At 36.5% G+C, this 14,397-nt stretch overlaps 1 protein-coding gene across 1 annotated transcript in view; it reads right to left on the bottom strand.

Moving 5' to 3' along the window:
* Positions 1-1,679: 1,679 nt before the first annotated feature.
* CD200R1 (CD200 receptor 1) overlaps positions 1,680-14,397 on the bottom strand; it is a gene marked incomplete at both ends in the record, with an annotated part of 31,976 nt that continues 19,258 nt past the window's right edge. Inside the window, 7 exons of the mRNA XM_079705470.1 lie at positions 1,680-1,820; positions 2,488-2,533; positions 3,253-3,358; positions 7,056-7,307; positions 7,423-7,740; positions 12,711-12,770; positions 13,824-13,907. Of these exons, the coding sequence (XP_079561596.1) occupies positions 1,680-1,820; positions 2,488-2,533; positions 3,253-3,358; positions 7,056-7,307; positions 7,423-7,740; positions 12,711-12,770; positions 13,824-13,907 (1,007 nt within the window). The remainder of the gene's footprint in view (positions 1,821-2,487; positions 2,534-3,252; positions 3,359-7,055; positions 7,308-7,422; positions 7,741-12,710; positions 12,771-13,823; positions 13,908-14,397) is intronic.

Here is a 14,397-nt window from a genome sequence, read left to right as displayed (position 1 = left end):
TCATTATTAGTTTTACATCCAAAATAGACTAAAAATCCTTTTAAGGATAAAGCCTAGAGGAACCAAAATGTCTTCAGGGAGACAAACATATTAACAAAACAAAATAGCTGTCTTAAACATTTCAAATGGCACAATTAAAGAATGAAATGGATTTTGTTTTAATTTCTACCATGTTGAAAATTTTTAATTTTCAGTATCATTTTTTCCTGCTATGGAGTAAATAGACATATTTTTCATAATTAAAACATATATTTAATAATATTAAAAATGATTAATATACACATTCCCAATTTTTTATTCCATAGAAAAATGTAGAAAAGGGTCATGTCATCCCATGGCTATTCCCTTAGCACATAGATCATATTTTATAAATATCCCAAGTCCTCCATAATGCATATTTAGCTGGTTATAAAAATTTGTTATTTGATAAATGCATCACAATAAAGTGCACACCATAAAAATACACATTTCCAATTTATCACATCTGCAAAACTATTAGGCATTAGATAGCAATACCTCTATAGAGATATAAGTTCAGAAGAAGCTAATGTCCTCACGTGTCTGTTATCCCTCCCTCCCTCCGTCCCTCTCTCCCTCTCCCTCTCTCTCTCTCTCTCTCTCTCTCTCACACACACACAAGCATGAAAGAAAAATATAAATTCAGTTTTATTAAATAGTGAAATTCTTATTATAATCTTATATTAGCTAGCAGTAGGTTGGCATTTTACAGATATTAAAATAACAGAAAAGGCACATTCAAACAGGGTTGGAGGGAATGTAAATTGACACAGTTTGACATATTAGTCAATAAAAGAAATGCACAAACCCTTTGACCTGGCAATTTCACTCAAGGAAATTATCTTACAAATATATTCAAACACATACAAAGAGATATAGTCACAAGAAACATTCTATGTAGCATTGTTTATAATAGCAAAACAAACAAAACAATCTAAATGTCACTCAAGGAAATTATCTTACAAATATATTCAAACACAAAGAGATATAGTCACAAGAAACATTCTATGTAGTATTGTTTATAATAGCAAAACAAACAAAACTTAATCTAAATGTCCACCACTAGAGTTGTGGTTAATTAAATTAAACTCCATTACATACAATGGAATTTTTTGTAACCATTAGGAAGAATGAGGTAGCTCTGCTTGTGTTGATATAAAAGATCTTCAGGATATATTATATTATTAGCTTTCTATAAGTACAGAACAAAACTATGGTATGTTCCCATTTGTGTCTTGACAGGATATGTGTATGTATATGTAAATGGACATATAAGTGCACACATATACCATGCACATGTAGATATGACATATGCACATAGAAATTTTCTAGAAGATTACATAAAAACTGTTGGTTAATTGTTCCTTCTGTGGAGTTACTTGAGGTAACTCAGTTTTCATCATTTACTGTATTGAACAATTTGAATATTTTATCATGAGCATGAGCTTTCTTTGTAATAATATCAGTTCTTCAAAGAACTACCTAGTAACAGCTAAAATTCTAAAATTTCAAATGTATAAGGATATGAATGCAAATCCTCTAGAATGTCTCTGTCTTCTAAGAATCTTTGAAAAGCTAATTTCAAAATAAGCCTTCCATTCCAGAACTCCAAGAAAATCAAAACAGTATCTGTACTGTATCTTGATTCATTTGTCCTGGCACTACACTTCAGGAACATATACAGTATGGAGACTCATCCCATCAACTTCACTTTGTAACACCTTAGACATCTTCACCCTGTTTGTAGTATCATAAAGTGGGTTGTTCTTCTCTGTGTAGCTGGCATAGGGCTGCATTTCATCCTAAGAAATAACCCAAAGTTAAAATCAATTCAAAAAAGCCAGAAATCAGTAACCACCTATGTTTTTCTAACAAGGGCCCACAGCTTTAGTGTCTACCAATAGTAGTCTCTGGGCTTACATGAACATAAGAGCAAGATTTTTCTAATATTTTATCAAAAAATTATTGATTATTTAAGTCTCAGTGTGACATGATAACAGTTGTCTGAAAGTAGGAGTGGAGAAGAATGGAGTGATATGAGAAGTATTTCAGAGGAGAGTGTCAAAGACTTAGTAAGCTATTGGCTATAAGAGATTATAGAGCTGGATAGGTTTTAAGCTTGGGTAAGAGAAATGATGATGGTATTGAAAAAAGGAGGTCAAGAATTAGAGCTGGTTTAATGGGAGAGGAAATACCAATTCAACTTCTCCAAAGATTACAGCCCAAATGAGGCAAACATTATGTCTTTTGTAGGATGCAGTTCTTGAAATAAAAATATGGATTTGGAGTGTATATAAATAGTACTTGGTGGATAATTAACAAAATAAGTCCACCTGACAGCACTGTAAAGTTAGAATTTTTGCTTTTCAACTAAAATACTAATAATGATGCAAATTACAAATTATGTGACTAGATTTTCATACTACATAGCTTAAAAGTTTGTAAATATTCTTTTTAATCTTATCTTACCTCCTCAACAACTGAAGTATGTTCTGTTTTTTTCAATTTACATTTTCTGCAAAAATAAAAATTAGCTGGAGTGAATGTCAAAACATTATTATTCAGATTGAAAATGGAAAAACAAAACAGTATGCTATTGACAATTGTGGTTCATTTTGATAGAAGCCTTAATAAATCAGAAATGAACTACCAGAAATGAGTGAAGAATGCTGCTTGTAAGTTAATTTGTCCAAATAAGGTAATTCTGGATTTTGGAAAGGGAAGTGAAATTATGCAAAGAAGTTTGATGTAATAGAATATATGTGACACCTCATATTTGGTGTATGAAATGAATTATTGTAATTCTTTTCTCAAATAGAAAATAGCATGCACTGTCTCTCCCAAGATCCTGCCCTAAGTGGGCTGTGCTTGCATGTCTAATTCACTATGCTTGCATGTCTAAGTAACCTAGAAAAATCTCCCTCATCATTAGTGTAGTCCAAGTCTGTTATTTTCAGGACACACTTATTGATTATGAGAGAACTGAGGTTAACCTCTTTTTTAAAATTTTTATTTTATGTTGGACTATAGTTGATTTACAATGTTGTGTTAGTTTCAGGTGTACAGCAAAGTGATTCAGTTATACATATACATATATCGATTCTTTTTTACATTCTTTTCCCATTTAGGTTATTACAGAATATTGAGCAGAGTTCCTTTTTTACCTAGTCAATTCCATTTTTCTGACTCTTTTTAATCCAATAAAGCAGGAGAAGTGAAAGCATCAGTCAGTACCTGCAGCCACTGATTCTCAAAAGCCAAATGGATCCAACGATGACCAAGATAATAAAAATAGGGGGGACGATACGTAAAATTCTTAAGGGTGCTGATGCTTTGGCATCTGTAAATGTAGACACAAAAATATATGATTTACTATTATTCAGCAGTAGAAAGAAATGAGCTATCAAGCCATGAAATCATGGAGGAAAATTAAAAGCATATTACTAAGTGAAAGGAACCAATCTGAAAAGGCTAAATACTGTATGATTCCAACCATATGACATTCTGGAAAATACAAAACTATGGAGTAAAAAGATCAGGGGTTGTTAGAAGTTAAGGTGGAAGGAGGAATAAATAGGTGGAACATAGAGGACTTTTATGACAGTGAAACTACACTATATGATACTATAACGGTGAATACGTGGCATTTATACATTTGTCAAAACTCATAGAATGTGCACCTAGAATGAACCCTAATGTAAACTATGGACTTTGAGTGATAATGATGTGTTAAGGTAGGGTCATTCATTATAACAAAGGTACAACCGCGGTGCGGGGGGATTTAGATAGACAGGGAGACCATGCATGTGTAGGGTCAAGGGTTATATGGGAACTCTGTACTTTCCACTCAATACTCCATCATCATAAAACTGCTCTAAAAAATAAAGTCTGTTTAAAAATTTTATATATAGCATGGTTCAAGAATGTCTCACAGTACATGAAATTCATTTCTGTGATTTTATTTGAAAAACTTTTGATCCATTTATAGTTCAAATAATTGTTATAATTAAATTGCTTTATCACCTCAGACTCTTAAGTTTTCAACAAGACATCATCTTGTGTCAGTATTTTGTTGCTTTAAGGATTCATGTGGTGAATTCCTGTAAGAGAGATGTGAAATCTACACCTCTCTGTTACAGTAATAGAGTGTTTCTCATCTCCAGTATTCAGAAATAGAGTTGTAAGGAAGCTATTTGGATAAATAACCCTAATTCTGAAGTCACCTTTCTTCCAGGGCATTGAAACTGAAATGAATGCATGGCAGCAACTTTAAACTATTCACTGACTGCTGGCAGCAATACAAAGTTCAATCTGACAGGAGGACAAGTCAACCAAGGAATTGCCAGCTCTGAGAGGTTTTGAGACTGTGCTCCTGGTGTTTTGTGAATGCGGCTGGGGCAGCAGAGGGAGGTGAGTGGAGGCCACATCCAGTCCCTCCATCTTCCTTCAATACTTTGTTTTTAAACATTGGATTTTTATTTGAAAAAATTTGGTTTTGCATTTTAAAATGACAACATTGTTTTGAAACCCTCTCTTTCAAACTAATGGGCTCTCTTTTATTGGAAGTGCACTAGCACAGGTGAAGGTCCACCCTGCGAGGAAGACATATCTGCATGGGGTGGGAGTGAACTAGAGAGTCCCTCCAGTTCTGAGATTCTATAAATATGACATCATATTGTAATACTGGGTGGTCGGACTTCATACATAACCAGTGGCAATTACTCTTCTCAGTAAATACTGCTAAACTATTAATATGTATATAAAACTTTAAGAATAGATATTAGAAAATTGTGGTTTAAACCCATGTGTTTTCCTCTTCTCCTTTCTTAACACTTACTAAAATATCATCAGAGAATTTTTTAAAGTATAGACTTGCAAAGACAAAGAGAACATGGATGAAGACAAGAGCAGATGAAAGATTTCAACTTGTTTTTAGGGTGAAAAATGAACAGAAGAATGGCCAATAATTCAGAGTGAAATAAGTATAAACCTTAGTGAACTCCAGGAAGACTCTAGAGTAGGAAAGACCAAATATAGAGAAGGGGGAATGTAGGGACTGAAGCGTGGAGCTAAAGTTAGAAGCTTCCTTGAAGGTCTGTATTAAGAACAGATGGGCTGCCAAGTCTCCTCCCAGCCCACGCAACCAGGTCTCACACCTTCCCCGACCAGCAGAAAACAGGAAGTGTGGCCCAAAAAAGATGAACTGGAGAAACTCCAGAGTGTCAAGGATCCAGACATAATGGAGGGTGAAGATGAAGTGTCATTAAAAGAAAGTTGAGTTCTGAACAGTCACACACACACACACACACACACACACACACTCACACACACACACACTTCCCTCTCCTCCCTGCTCCCAGAACATTGATAGTCAGGATTATCCCTCCCAGGCAAGAGACTGGAGAGTTATTTTCTGCAGAGTCTATATAGCCTCAGAGAAAAGACCTTCAGGTACATAAGGAAATAAGGAATCCCCAATTTTAAAACAATCACCTGTTTTCACCCTATAGAAACCTACTAGCTAACAAACCCACTCACAGATAATATAGCTTCCAATCAGCTCCTTAGTGCTCACTTTGAAGTGAACAGATAGCCAAGGAGTTAATGAAAGCCTTGTATGTGGAAGAAAGATTAAAACAAACAAATGTCAGGAAGGCAGAAGGAACTCAGATTACACAGACGTGGCATCAACCAGAGGACTGAGGGAAAGAGAACATCCAGGACAATAGCTGTGCAGCATGTCTCGTGACCAGCCAGGCCAGATTAGAACAAGAGCGTGTAAAAACTCAAGAAAGAATGTCTTCAAGAAAAAAAAATGGAACTGACATTACCTAACAAATCTGACCATGTGGAAAGAAGTATTAAGAGGCGTTTTCTAGGGTTTTGTTTTGTTTTGTTTTTAGTGTTAGTGATAATTAATAATAGGTACATGCATTATTAAGGAAATGAAAAAGGAAAGCAATTAAGGCCAGGAAAAACAAAAAGTTATTCAAAAATGAAAGTATGAGTTTATTTCTTGATTCAGAGCTTAACAAAACATACATGTTCAAAATAATGTAAACACTGGCTATTTAATTTAACCAAAAATTGCTATTTTACTATATATGAATGGTGAGGGAAGAGAAGGTAAAGTTAAATCCTCATCTACCGTAAGAGGAAGTGGGTACACTAGGTTTAAATTTGCTATATTAAGAAATAGCAGCACAACCATGTTGTTTATAAAAACTGAGTCAATTACTAGAAGAAACACTTGAAGATCTGAAAGTACTTGTCTCTAGAGAGTTGTGTAAAAATGGAGAGGTGGGAGAGGCAGAGAGATGGCTAATGTTTTTCATGGTAGCCTTATAGAACAACGTAGACTTTAAACTATATGAGTTATGTTGATTAGAATAATATTTTTGTAACAAAAAATAAGAGTAGATGGGAGCAGAGAGTAGAGAAACTAAACTGTAATGAACTGAATCATAGATACTATTATAAGACATTAAAGAAATTTCACTGGAAGAGCCTGGAGGAGAAAATTCTACCAGACTGAAAACTCATGAAGATAATTTATGAGCAACGTTATTCTTCTAATAAAATAATAATTATTTGTTTAAAATTACCCATTATCCTTCTATTAAAACCATAAGTATTTATGTAAATGTACACTACACAAGCCAATTTAGTAGTACAGAAGAGAACATTAAAAGAAGAGTAAATTGGGAAGTTCACTAGTGGCCTAGTGGTTAGGATTCAGGCTTTCACTACCATGGCCCAGTTCGAATCCCTGGTCCCAGAACTGAGATCCCGGAAGCTGTGCAGCATGGCCGAAAAAAGAAGTAGAATAAATTGCATTTGATAATATGACTTTTTACAATAAATTTTTATATTATTCTTCCAGGCAATCTCTTTACTTTGAGGAGGAAAGGGAGATAAAGTGGAGGGTGGAAAGGACATCCTTGAATGAAATTTCTCTGCACACTCCTTTTTCCTTCTTAAGGTAACTCTTCTGAAAGAATGGAAAGATCAAAAACAAAACTAGAAAAATTACTAACCTTGATCCAGCTCTATGGACAGACTCTTGTTGCCAGTCAAGTGGGAGACAGAGCAGGACACATTAGGTACATGGCGGCCCTCCCAGTAGCATGTACTCTGGATGGTCACTGTGCCATTGCCCCAGTGACGTTTTTGCTCAGTGACACAATCTCCCTCTGGGGTCCAGGAGATCTGTGCAGCTGGCTTTCCTGCAACTGCCTTGCACACTGCAGTTCCATTCTCAGTTTGAACCAGGGTCACCTCAGGGGGCACTGCAGAAATGTAAGGGAAATGCTTCAGTCTTAACACATGGGACATGGGATTCGGAGATTTGTTGCAGCCCAAAATCTGGTTATCTGAAACACCACAATATATGACGTTCCTTACCTAACACTTGGAGGTGATATCCACGATGGAAATTCCCATTAGGTATTACCATTTGACACCTGTAATACCCATCATGAGTGATGGCCACTGGATCAATCTGAAGGGCAGGATTCTCGTCAAGTCTGGAGGCCCAGGTTATTCTCTCATCGGTACAGTTTCCTCCCTTGGTCTCATTTGTATCACCCCTGAAGGCTCTGAAGCAGGGCAACTTGTCTCTGAGGACTATTTCCCATGTTGTTAGCAGTATACTTGTCCACAGCACAAGAGGGCAAGAGAGCACAGTCTTTGTACCCACTAGTACTGATAGTGAAGTGTTAACTGTACACACACACACAAAGACACACATGCACAAACAGAGAATAATAAGAGAAAAGCTTGATAAAGAATTTCAGTGTTAAAATTTATTCACAGCATATTACATGAAATTGTACTTGAACATTACTTTGCATGGTCTTATTCCAGAAATATTAGACTTACGTAAGAAATTAACATTCATGAAGTATACATAAAGTATTAAACCCATCCAAAGATTAACCAACTTCCTCCAGTATTATGCATCACTAGGAAAACAACATGAATTATATATGTGACAAAATTGTTTAAAGTGTTATGAAATTAATTCAGGAGATTTGATCTATAAGACAAACAGATGAGAATGCAGAATCTAAATTAAAAGACAAAGGCAGTTTTCTAAATCTAATCTTTTGGCTTCAGAGACTATTAGATTTATCATACAACTCATGCTCCTCAGGGGGGGAAAAATTGAATAATTAGTGATGTGGTTTTCTCCTCCTAAGTTCTGATGAAAGTGAAAAATCAGTAACATCAAAACTAAACACCTATCCTTAAGGGTGGCAATTCAGACAAACATAAATGTGGAAAGATATGGTACTTTCATTAAAAACAGCTAAGATGGCAATCAGGCTGAACAAGGTGGAAATTATTTTGTTTAATTTTTATTCAGAGAATCACAAAATCAGTTAAATCAACAGATTTTATTTATTTATATAAAGAATAAAAATTTCCTTTATTCTTCCTAACACCTCAGATGTACTTCCTAAGTCTACAAAACAACACTGAAAAGCACTTGCTCTGTCTTTCAGATGTAAATATGCACACTTCAGTATGTATTTACATACAAACATGCATATTTTAATTTATATATATATATATATAAATTGAGATGTATATTGCATATCATACTGTGTATATTTTCCTAAGTCTTTTGCTTTTTTGTTGATATATAATAGACCTATCACCATATCAGTATACCTACATCAATCTCACTCTTTTTTTATTAATAAATTTTTATTGGAGTGTAGTTGCTTTACAATGTTGTATTAGGAAAACTGGACAGCTACATGTACAAGAATGAAATTAGAACACTCCCTAACACCATACACAAAAATAAACTCAGAGTGGATTAAAGACCTAAATGTAAGGCCAGACACTATCAAACTCTTAGAGGAAAACATACGAAGAACACTCTGCATAAATCGCAGCAAGATCCTTTTTGATCCACCTTCTAGGGTAGTGGAAATAAAAATAAACGTGTGGAACCTAATGAAACTTAAAAGCTTTTGCACAACAAAGGAAACCATAAACAAGACAAATAAACAACCCTCAGAATGGGAGAGAATATTTGCAAATGAAGCAACTGACAAAGGATTAATCTCCAAACATACAAGAAGCTCATGCAGCTCAACATCAAAAAAACAACCCAATCCAAAAATGGGTGGAAGACCTAAATAGATATTTCTCCAAAGAAGATGTACAGATGGCCATGAAAAGATAATCAACATCACTAATTATTAGAGAAATGCAAATCAAAACTACAATGAGGTATCACTTCACACCGGTCAGAATGGCCATCATCAAAAAATCTACAAACAGTAAATGGTAGAGAGGGTGTGGAGAAAAGAGAACCCTCTTACACTGTTGGTGGGAATGAAAATTGATACAGCCACTATGGAAAATAATATGGAGCTTCCTTAAAAAACTAAAAATAGAACTACCATATGACCCAGCAATCCCACTACTGAGCATATAGCCAGAGAAAACCATAATTCAAAAAGACACATGCACCCCAATGTTCATAGCAGCACTATTTACAATAGCCAGGACATGGATGCAGCCTAAATGTCCATAAACAGAGGAATAGATAAAGAAGATGTGGTACATATATACAATTGAATATTACTCAGCCATAAAAAGGAACGAAATTGGGTCATTTGTGGAGACGTGGGTGGACCTAGAGAGTTTCATACAGAGTGAAGTAAGTCAGAAAGAGAAAAATAAATATCATATATTAATGCATATATGTGGAATCTAGAAAAATGGTATAGATGACCTTATTTGCAAAGCAGAAATAGAGATACAGACATAGAGAACAAATGTATGGATACCAAGGGGGAAAGGGGTGGGGTGGGAGGAATTGGGAGATTGGGATTGACACATATATACTATTGATACCATGTATAAAATAGACAGCTGATGGGAACATATTGTAAAGAACAGGGAACTCTACTTAATGCACTGTGGTGTCCTAAATGGGAGGGAAATCCAAAAGAGAGGGGATATATGTATATGTATAGCTGATTCATTTTGATGTACAGTAGAAGCTAACACAACATTGTAAAGCAACTATACTCCAATAAAAATTAATAAGGGCTTCGCTGGTGGCGCAGTGATTGAGAGTCTGCCTGCCAATGTAGGGGACACGGGTTCGTGCCCCGGTCCGGGAAGATCCCACATGCCGCGGAGCGGCTGGGTCCGTGAGCCATGGCCGCTGAGCCTGTGCATCCGGAGCCTGTGCTCTGCAACGGGAGAGGCCACAACAGTGAGAGGCCTGTGTACCGCAAAAAAAAAAATAAAATAAAATAATTAACTAATAAAAATAAACAGATTTTTAAATAATCTGTAATTTCTTTAGTTTGACCACCTCACAAAAATGAAAAATGATGATGCCAAGTGGTAAGAGATGCTTAGAAGTATTTTTCTAGAAAAAAAGTACTATAGTATATAAATACAAATCAATGCAAAAACAAGGATTAGTTTCCTCTGTAAATTTTCTATAAAAAGGATTTTATTGCAAGCATGTAATAGTGTCAAATATGGCCTTTCAGTGAGTTCCTCTTCCTTCCTATTCATTCACACATATACTCCCTGACAGTTTGCTGTGAACCTTGCTCACAGATTTTGTTTCCATACATTCAATATCATTATCAGGATTAAATATAGCATTGACCTATTTTTCCATATTTTAAAGTACAAATTAAAACCAGCAAGCATCTCCTAATGTAGAAGCTCACGCTTTCCCATGAGCTGACATGTGTACCTGACAGAAAGGGGTTTGCTGACAGGTGATTAGGTGTATCTGTCACAAGTCACCTGTAACGAAGGAGAGCATCATTGATTTCATCAGTTTAACATGAACAGAACCAGCTGTGGTATGGCAAAATTTTTATGTGGATGAAGCTTATTTTTTCTAAACTTTGCATTTAATATTTCTCCTATCCTCTTTTGGTGTCATCTTCCCCCTCTGTGATGTACTCAAGCCTTTGCATTTCATGGCCATATAAAGATCATATTACTAGATGAAGGAAGAGGGAGGATTTTAATGCAGATCTAAGAGGGCAGGCAAATCCATGCTCTTCCCATCACTCCAAGTGGCATCTCCTCATAGCAAGAAAGTCCAATTTGGCAAAGGCTTGGAGAGAAGCAAGAACATGGCTTGTTAGAGAACTGCTAGAGGTTGGGTGTGGGAAGCACATATGTGCATAAGGGAATCGTGATTAAGATAAAACCAGAAAAATAAGAGACTGGCGAGATAGCAAGTTGTGAATGTCCTGTTGTTCTTGGGATTTGGAAGTTTAGCTTATAAGCAGTATAAGGCTTTAATATTTAACCTCAGTATCTGACTCATTTTTGTAAAAGAAAGTTCTTGCTAATCAAACAAACATGTATTTGAATAGGGGCACAGTATCCGAAGAAGTAACTCTAATGGTGAGGATTCCAAGCACTGCAGATATTCTCTGTTCTTTCACTTTCCTCCATTCTATAAACTTCAGTCAATCACCCTACACCTATAATGATAGTTCTTATGTTATTGTTATTTTTTCACCCTTTCTTCATCCTCTTCTTTCCTTTTTCATACCTGTTGTGATAAGTTACACAATGGCCAGTACCTCTACAACACTCAGTGGGTTTGGCACCTGTCTGACAGATATATTCTCCATATGCTCCTGTGATCAGCTAGGGTGATTTCACTTCCTGCTTCACTGAGAAGATAGTAGATTCTCATCTCTGCTCCCAAACCAGCAGTCACATCCCATCTTTTCTGCATCCTTTGCCTACGAATATCTTCCAGTCTCATCCAGCCTTATGCACACTGACAAATTCTTATTGGCTTTGGGGCATTTCCTTTCTTTTCTCACAACCATAGCCTAGATTAAGTCCTCATTGCCATGTACCTGGATTGCTGCAAAGGCCTCCTAACTTCTCTCTCCGTCTCAAAACCCTTCTCCTTTCAGTTCATACCTTACACTGCAGCCAGTACTTCATTCTGTAACACAGATGTGATTCCCTCAACTCTAAAACCCTCCAGAGATCTCTCACTGTCTGAAGAATAAGTTCAAATGTCTTCGTATTGGCTTTGAAAGCCCTCTTTTTCACATTGACTCACTTTGCAATCTTATCACCCACTACATTCCCCCAAACTGCAGAAAAAAACACCAAGCACAATTCCATTTCTATGTCATTTCTCACATCGTTTTCACTCTCTAAGGTGCCCTACATGATGCTCTTTTTCTATTAAAGTACTCTACCTTTAAGACCTGATTCACATGCTACATCATCTGTGAGGCCTTCTCTAAGCCTTGATGCTTAATCACTCCCTCTGTACACTCCTGGTACACTCGATGTGAGTGCTTACCTCCTCTGCCTGTGTGATAACTGTGCTCCTGTCGGGGTTCCCCCACAAAACTGAGCTCCCTGTGAGCTCTCTGATAGTCTTGCTCATCTTGCTTATCTTCATGTTCCCCACAAAGCCTAGCACAGTGCCTGATAGAGAAGGCTCCACAGTCTTCCAGTGGAATTGAACTGTTTTAGGGGAAGATGGGTGAGGTCGTTCAGGTCCCTCATCCCACAGCATTCAGATCACCATATTCTTCAACTGGGCACAAGGCTGGACTTGGTCCAGACCATCGACTATGTTTCTAAGGAAGCTCAACATTCCATGCTTCAGTACTGGCCTCAAAAAACAAACAAACAAACAAACAGCATACTACCTTCTGCAGGAGGTGTTACAGTGCTCTGCTTTCTGTCCATAGATGAAGTAATTGTTGAAGCTAGAAAATATTCAGAGGAAAGTAGGTGAAATCAATTTTAGATATTTAAATGGAGTGAAAACCATTATTTCTCCACAAGACTTGTATGCAACATGATAGAAAATCAACAAACCATAACTAAAGTTACACAAAAATCCTTGAAAAAGAGAAATTAGAAGCTGTTCCATCACTATATGGAAAAAAACCTGAACATATGAAAATTACATTTATAAGCTGTTAATCAATGATTCCCCATTTATGTGACACCTCATTTTATACGTAAAACTATTCTGTACAAGGTAACGCAGCCTCCACCCATTCCCTAGTCATAATGGATTCGTCCATCATGGGCACCTCACATGAGTTGGGCTGATGATAGTCCTCCTTCCAGATGCCACACCCTGATTAAAATTGTCTGGTCCATTGGTAGGCACCTCACCCAGCAGGACAAATCAGAGTACTTTCTCAAGAATTTTGAAACCAGAATTGAGAAGAATAGTTCATCCCTCTTTCTCCCCCATTTTTCTACTGTGACAGTTAATTTTATGTGACAACTTGGCTAGGACACAGTACCCAAGTACTTGGTCAAAAATTATTTGAGATTTTTCTGTGAAGGTACTTTTTATCAGTAGACTTTGAGTAAAGTAAATTACCCTCCATAATGTAGGTGGGCCTCATCCAATCAGTTGAAGGTTTTAATAGAAAAAGACTAACCTTCTGGGAAAAGGAACTCTGCCAGCAGTCTGCCTTCAGACTCAAACTGCAACTCTTCCCTGGGTCTCTAGCCTGCTGGCCTACCCTGCATATTTTGGACTTGTCAAGCCTCTGCAATCATGTAAGCCAATTCCTTAAAGTAACACAACCTCTCTCTCTCATCTCTATCTCTATCTCTATCTCTCTCTGAATCTCTCTCTACAGGATGTATGCCCAACACACATGTACATCCTGTTCTGTTTATCTCAGGAACCCTGACTAATACACCTACCTTGGGGTTAAAAAGTAAAACTATACATGAAAACTATACAAGCATCAAGCATTCTTCTATTAGAATTATCATTAAAAGGTGAGCATTACCCCAACTGTAATTATCCTTGACCATCTGCTGCATTAATGAGTTGTTTGATGTAACAAGATCTTCCATTACTGCACTTATGCATTCTGAAAAGACATATGGAGTAAAGAGAGGAATATGCATTAGTATTTCTGACTCCTGCCTAAAATCACATTTTTTCACATCCTTTGGGCTATTTTAGGGTTGCAGTTGCCAATAAATACATAAATTATGACAGGCAAGCAAAAGTCTCAGAAAAATTTGTCTCAGTATGAACTTCTGAATTGATCTTCCTACCTGTTCGGCATACCCCTACTTTCAGTCCAGAGTGCCCCTTACCACCCTCCTGTCTTTATATTCAAGTCAAAGTATTTCTTCTCCCAGGCTTATATGCATTTAATCTATCTCCAATTGTGAAAAAGTGTTTTACTATCTGGTACAGATTTTTCAGGCACCAGTGATGAAGTAGAAGAAGTTTAGAAGTGATGTGTTGGTTGGATGCTGGTATAGAGCAAAGAAAGGAGCTTCCTAAACATTGTTGAGATCACATCATATAGACAACTGTCTATTAAGTTCAAATTTTATAAGGCGAGCTCT

The sequence above is a fragment of the Hyperoodon ampullatus genome (assembly GCF_949752795.1).
Source record: "Hyperoodon ampullatus genome assembly, chromosome: 5".
NCBI classification, from domain to species: Eukaryota; Metazoa; Chordata; class Mammalia; order Artiodactyla; family Ziphiidae; genus Hyperoodon; species Hyperoodon ampullatus.
This window is presented reverse-complemented; position numbering and strand designations above follow the sequence as displayed.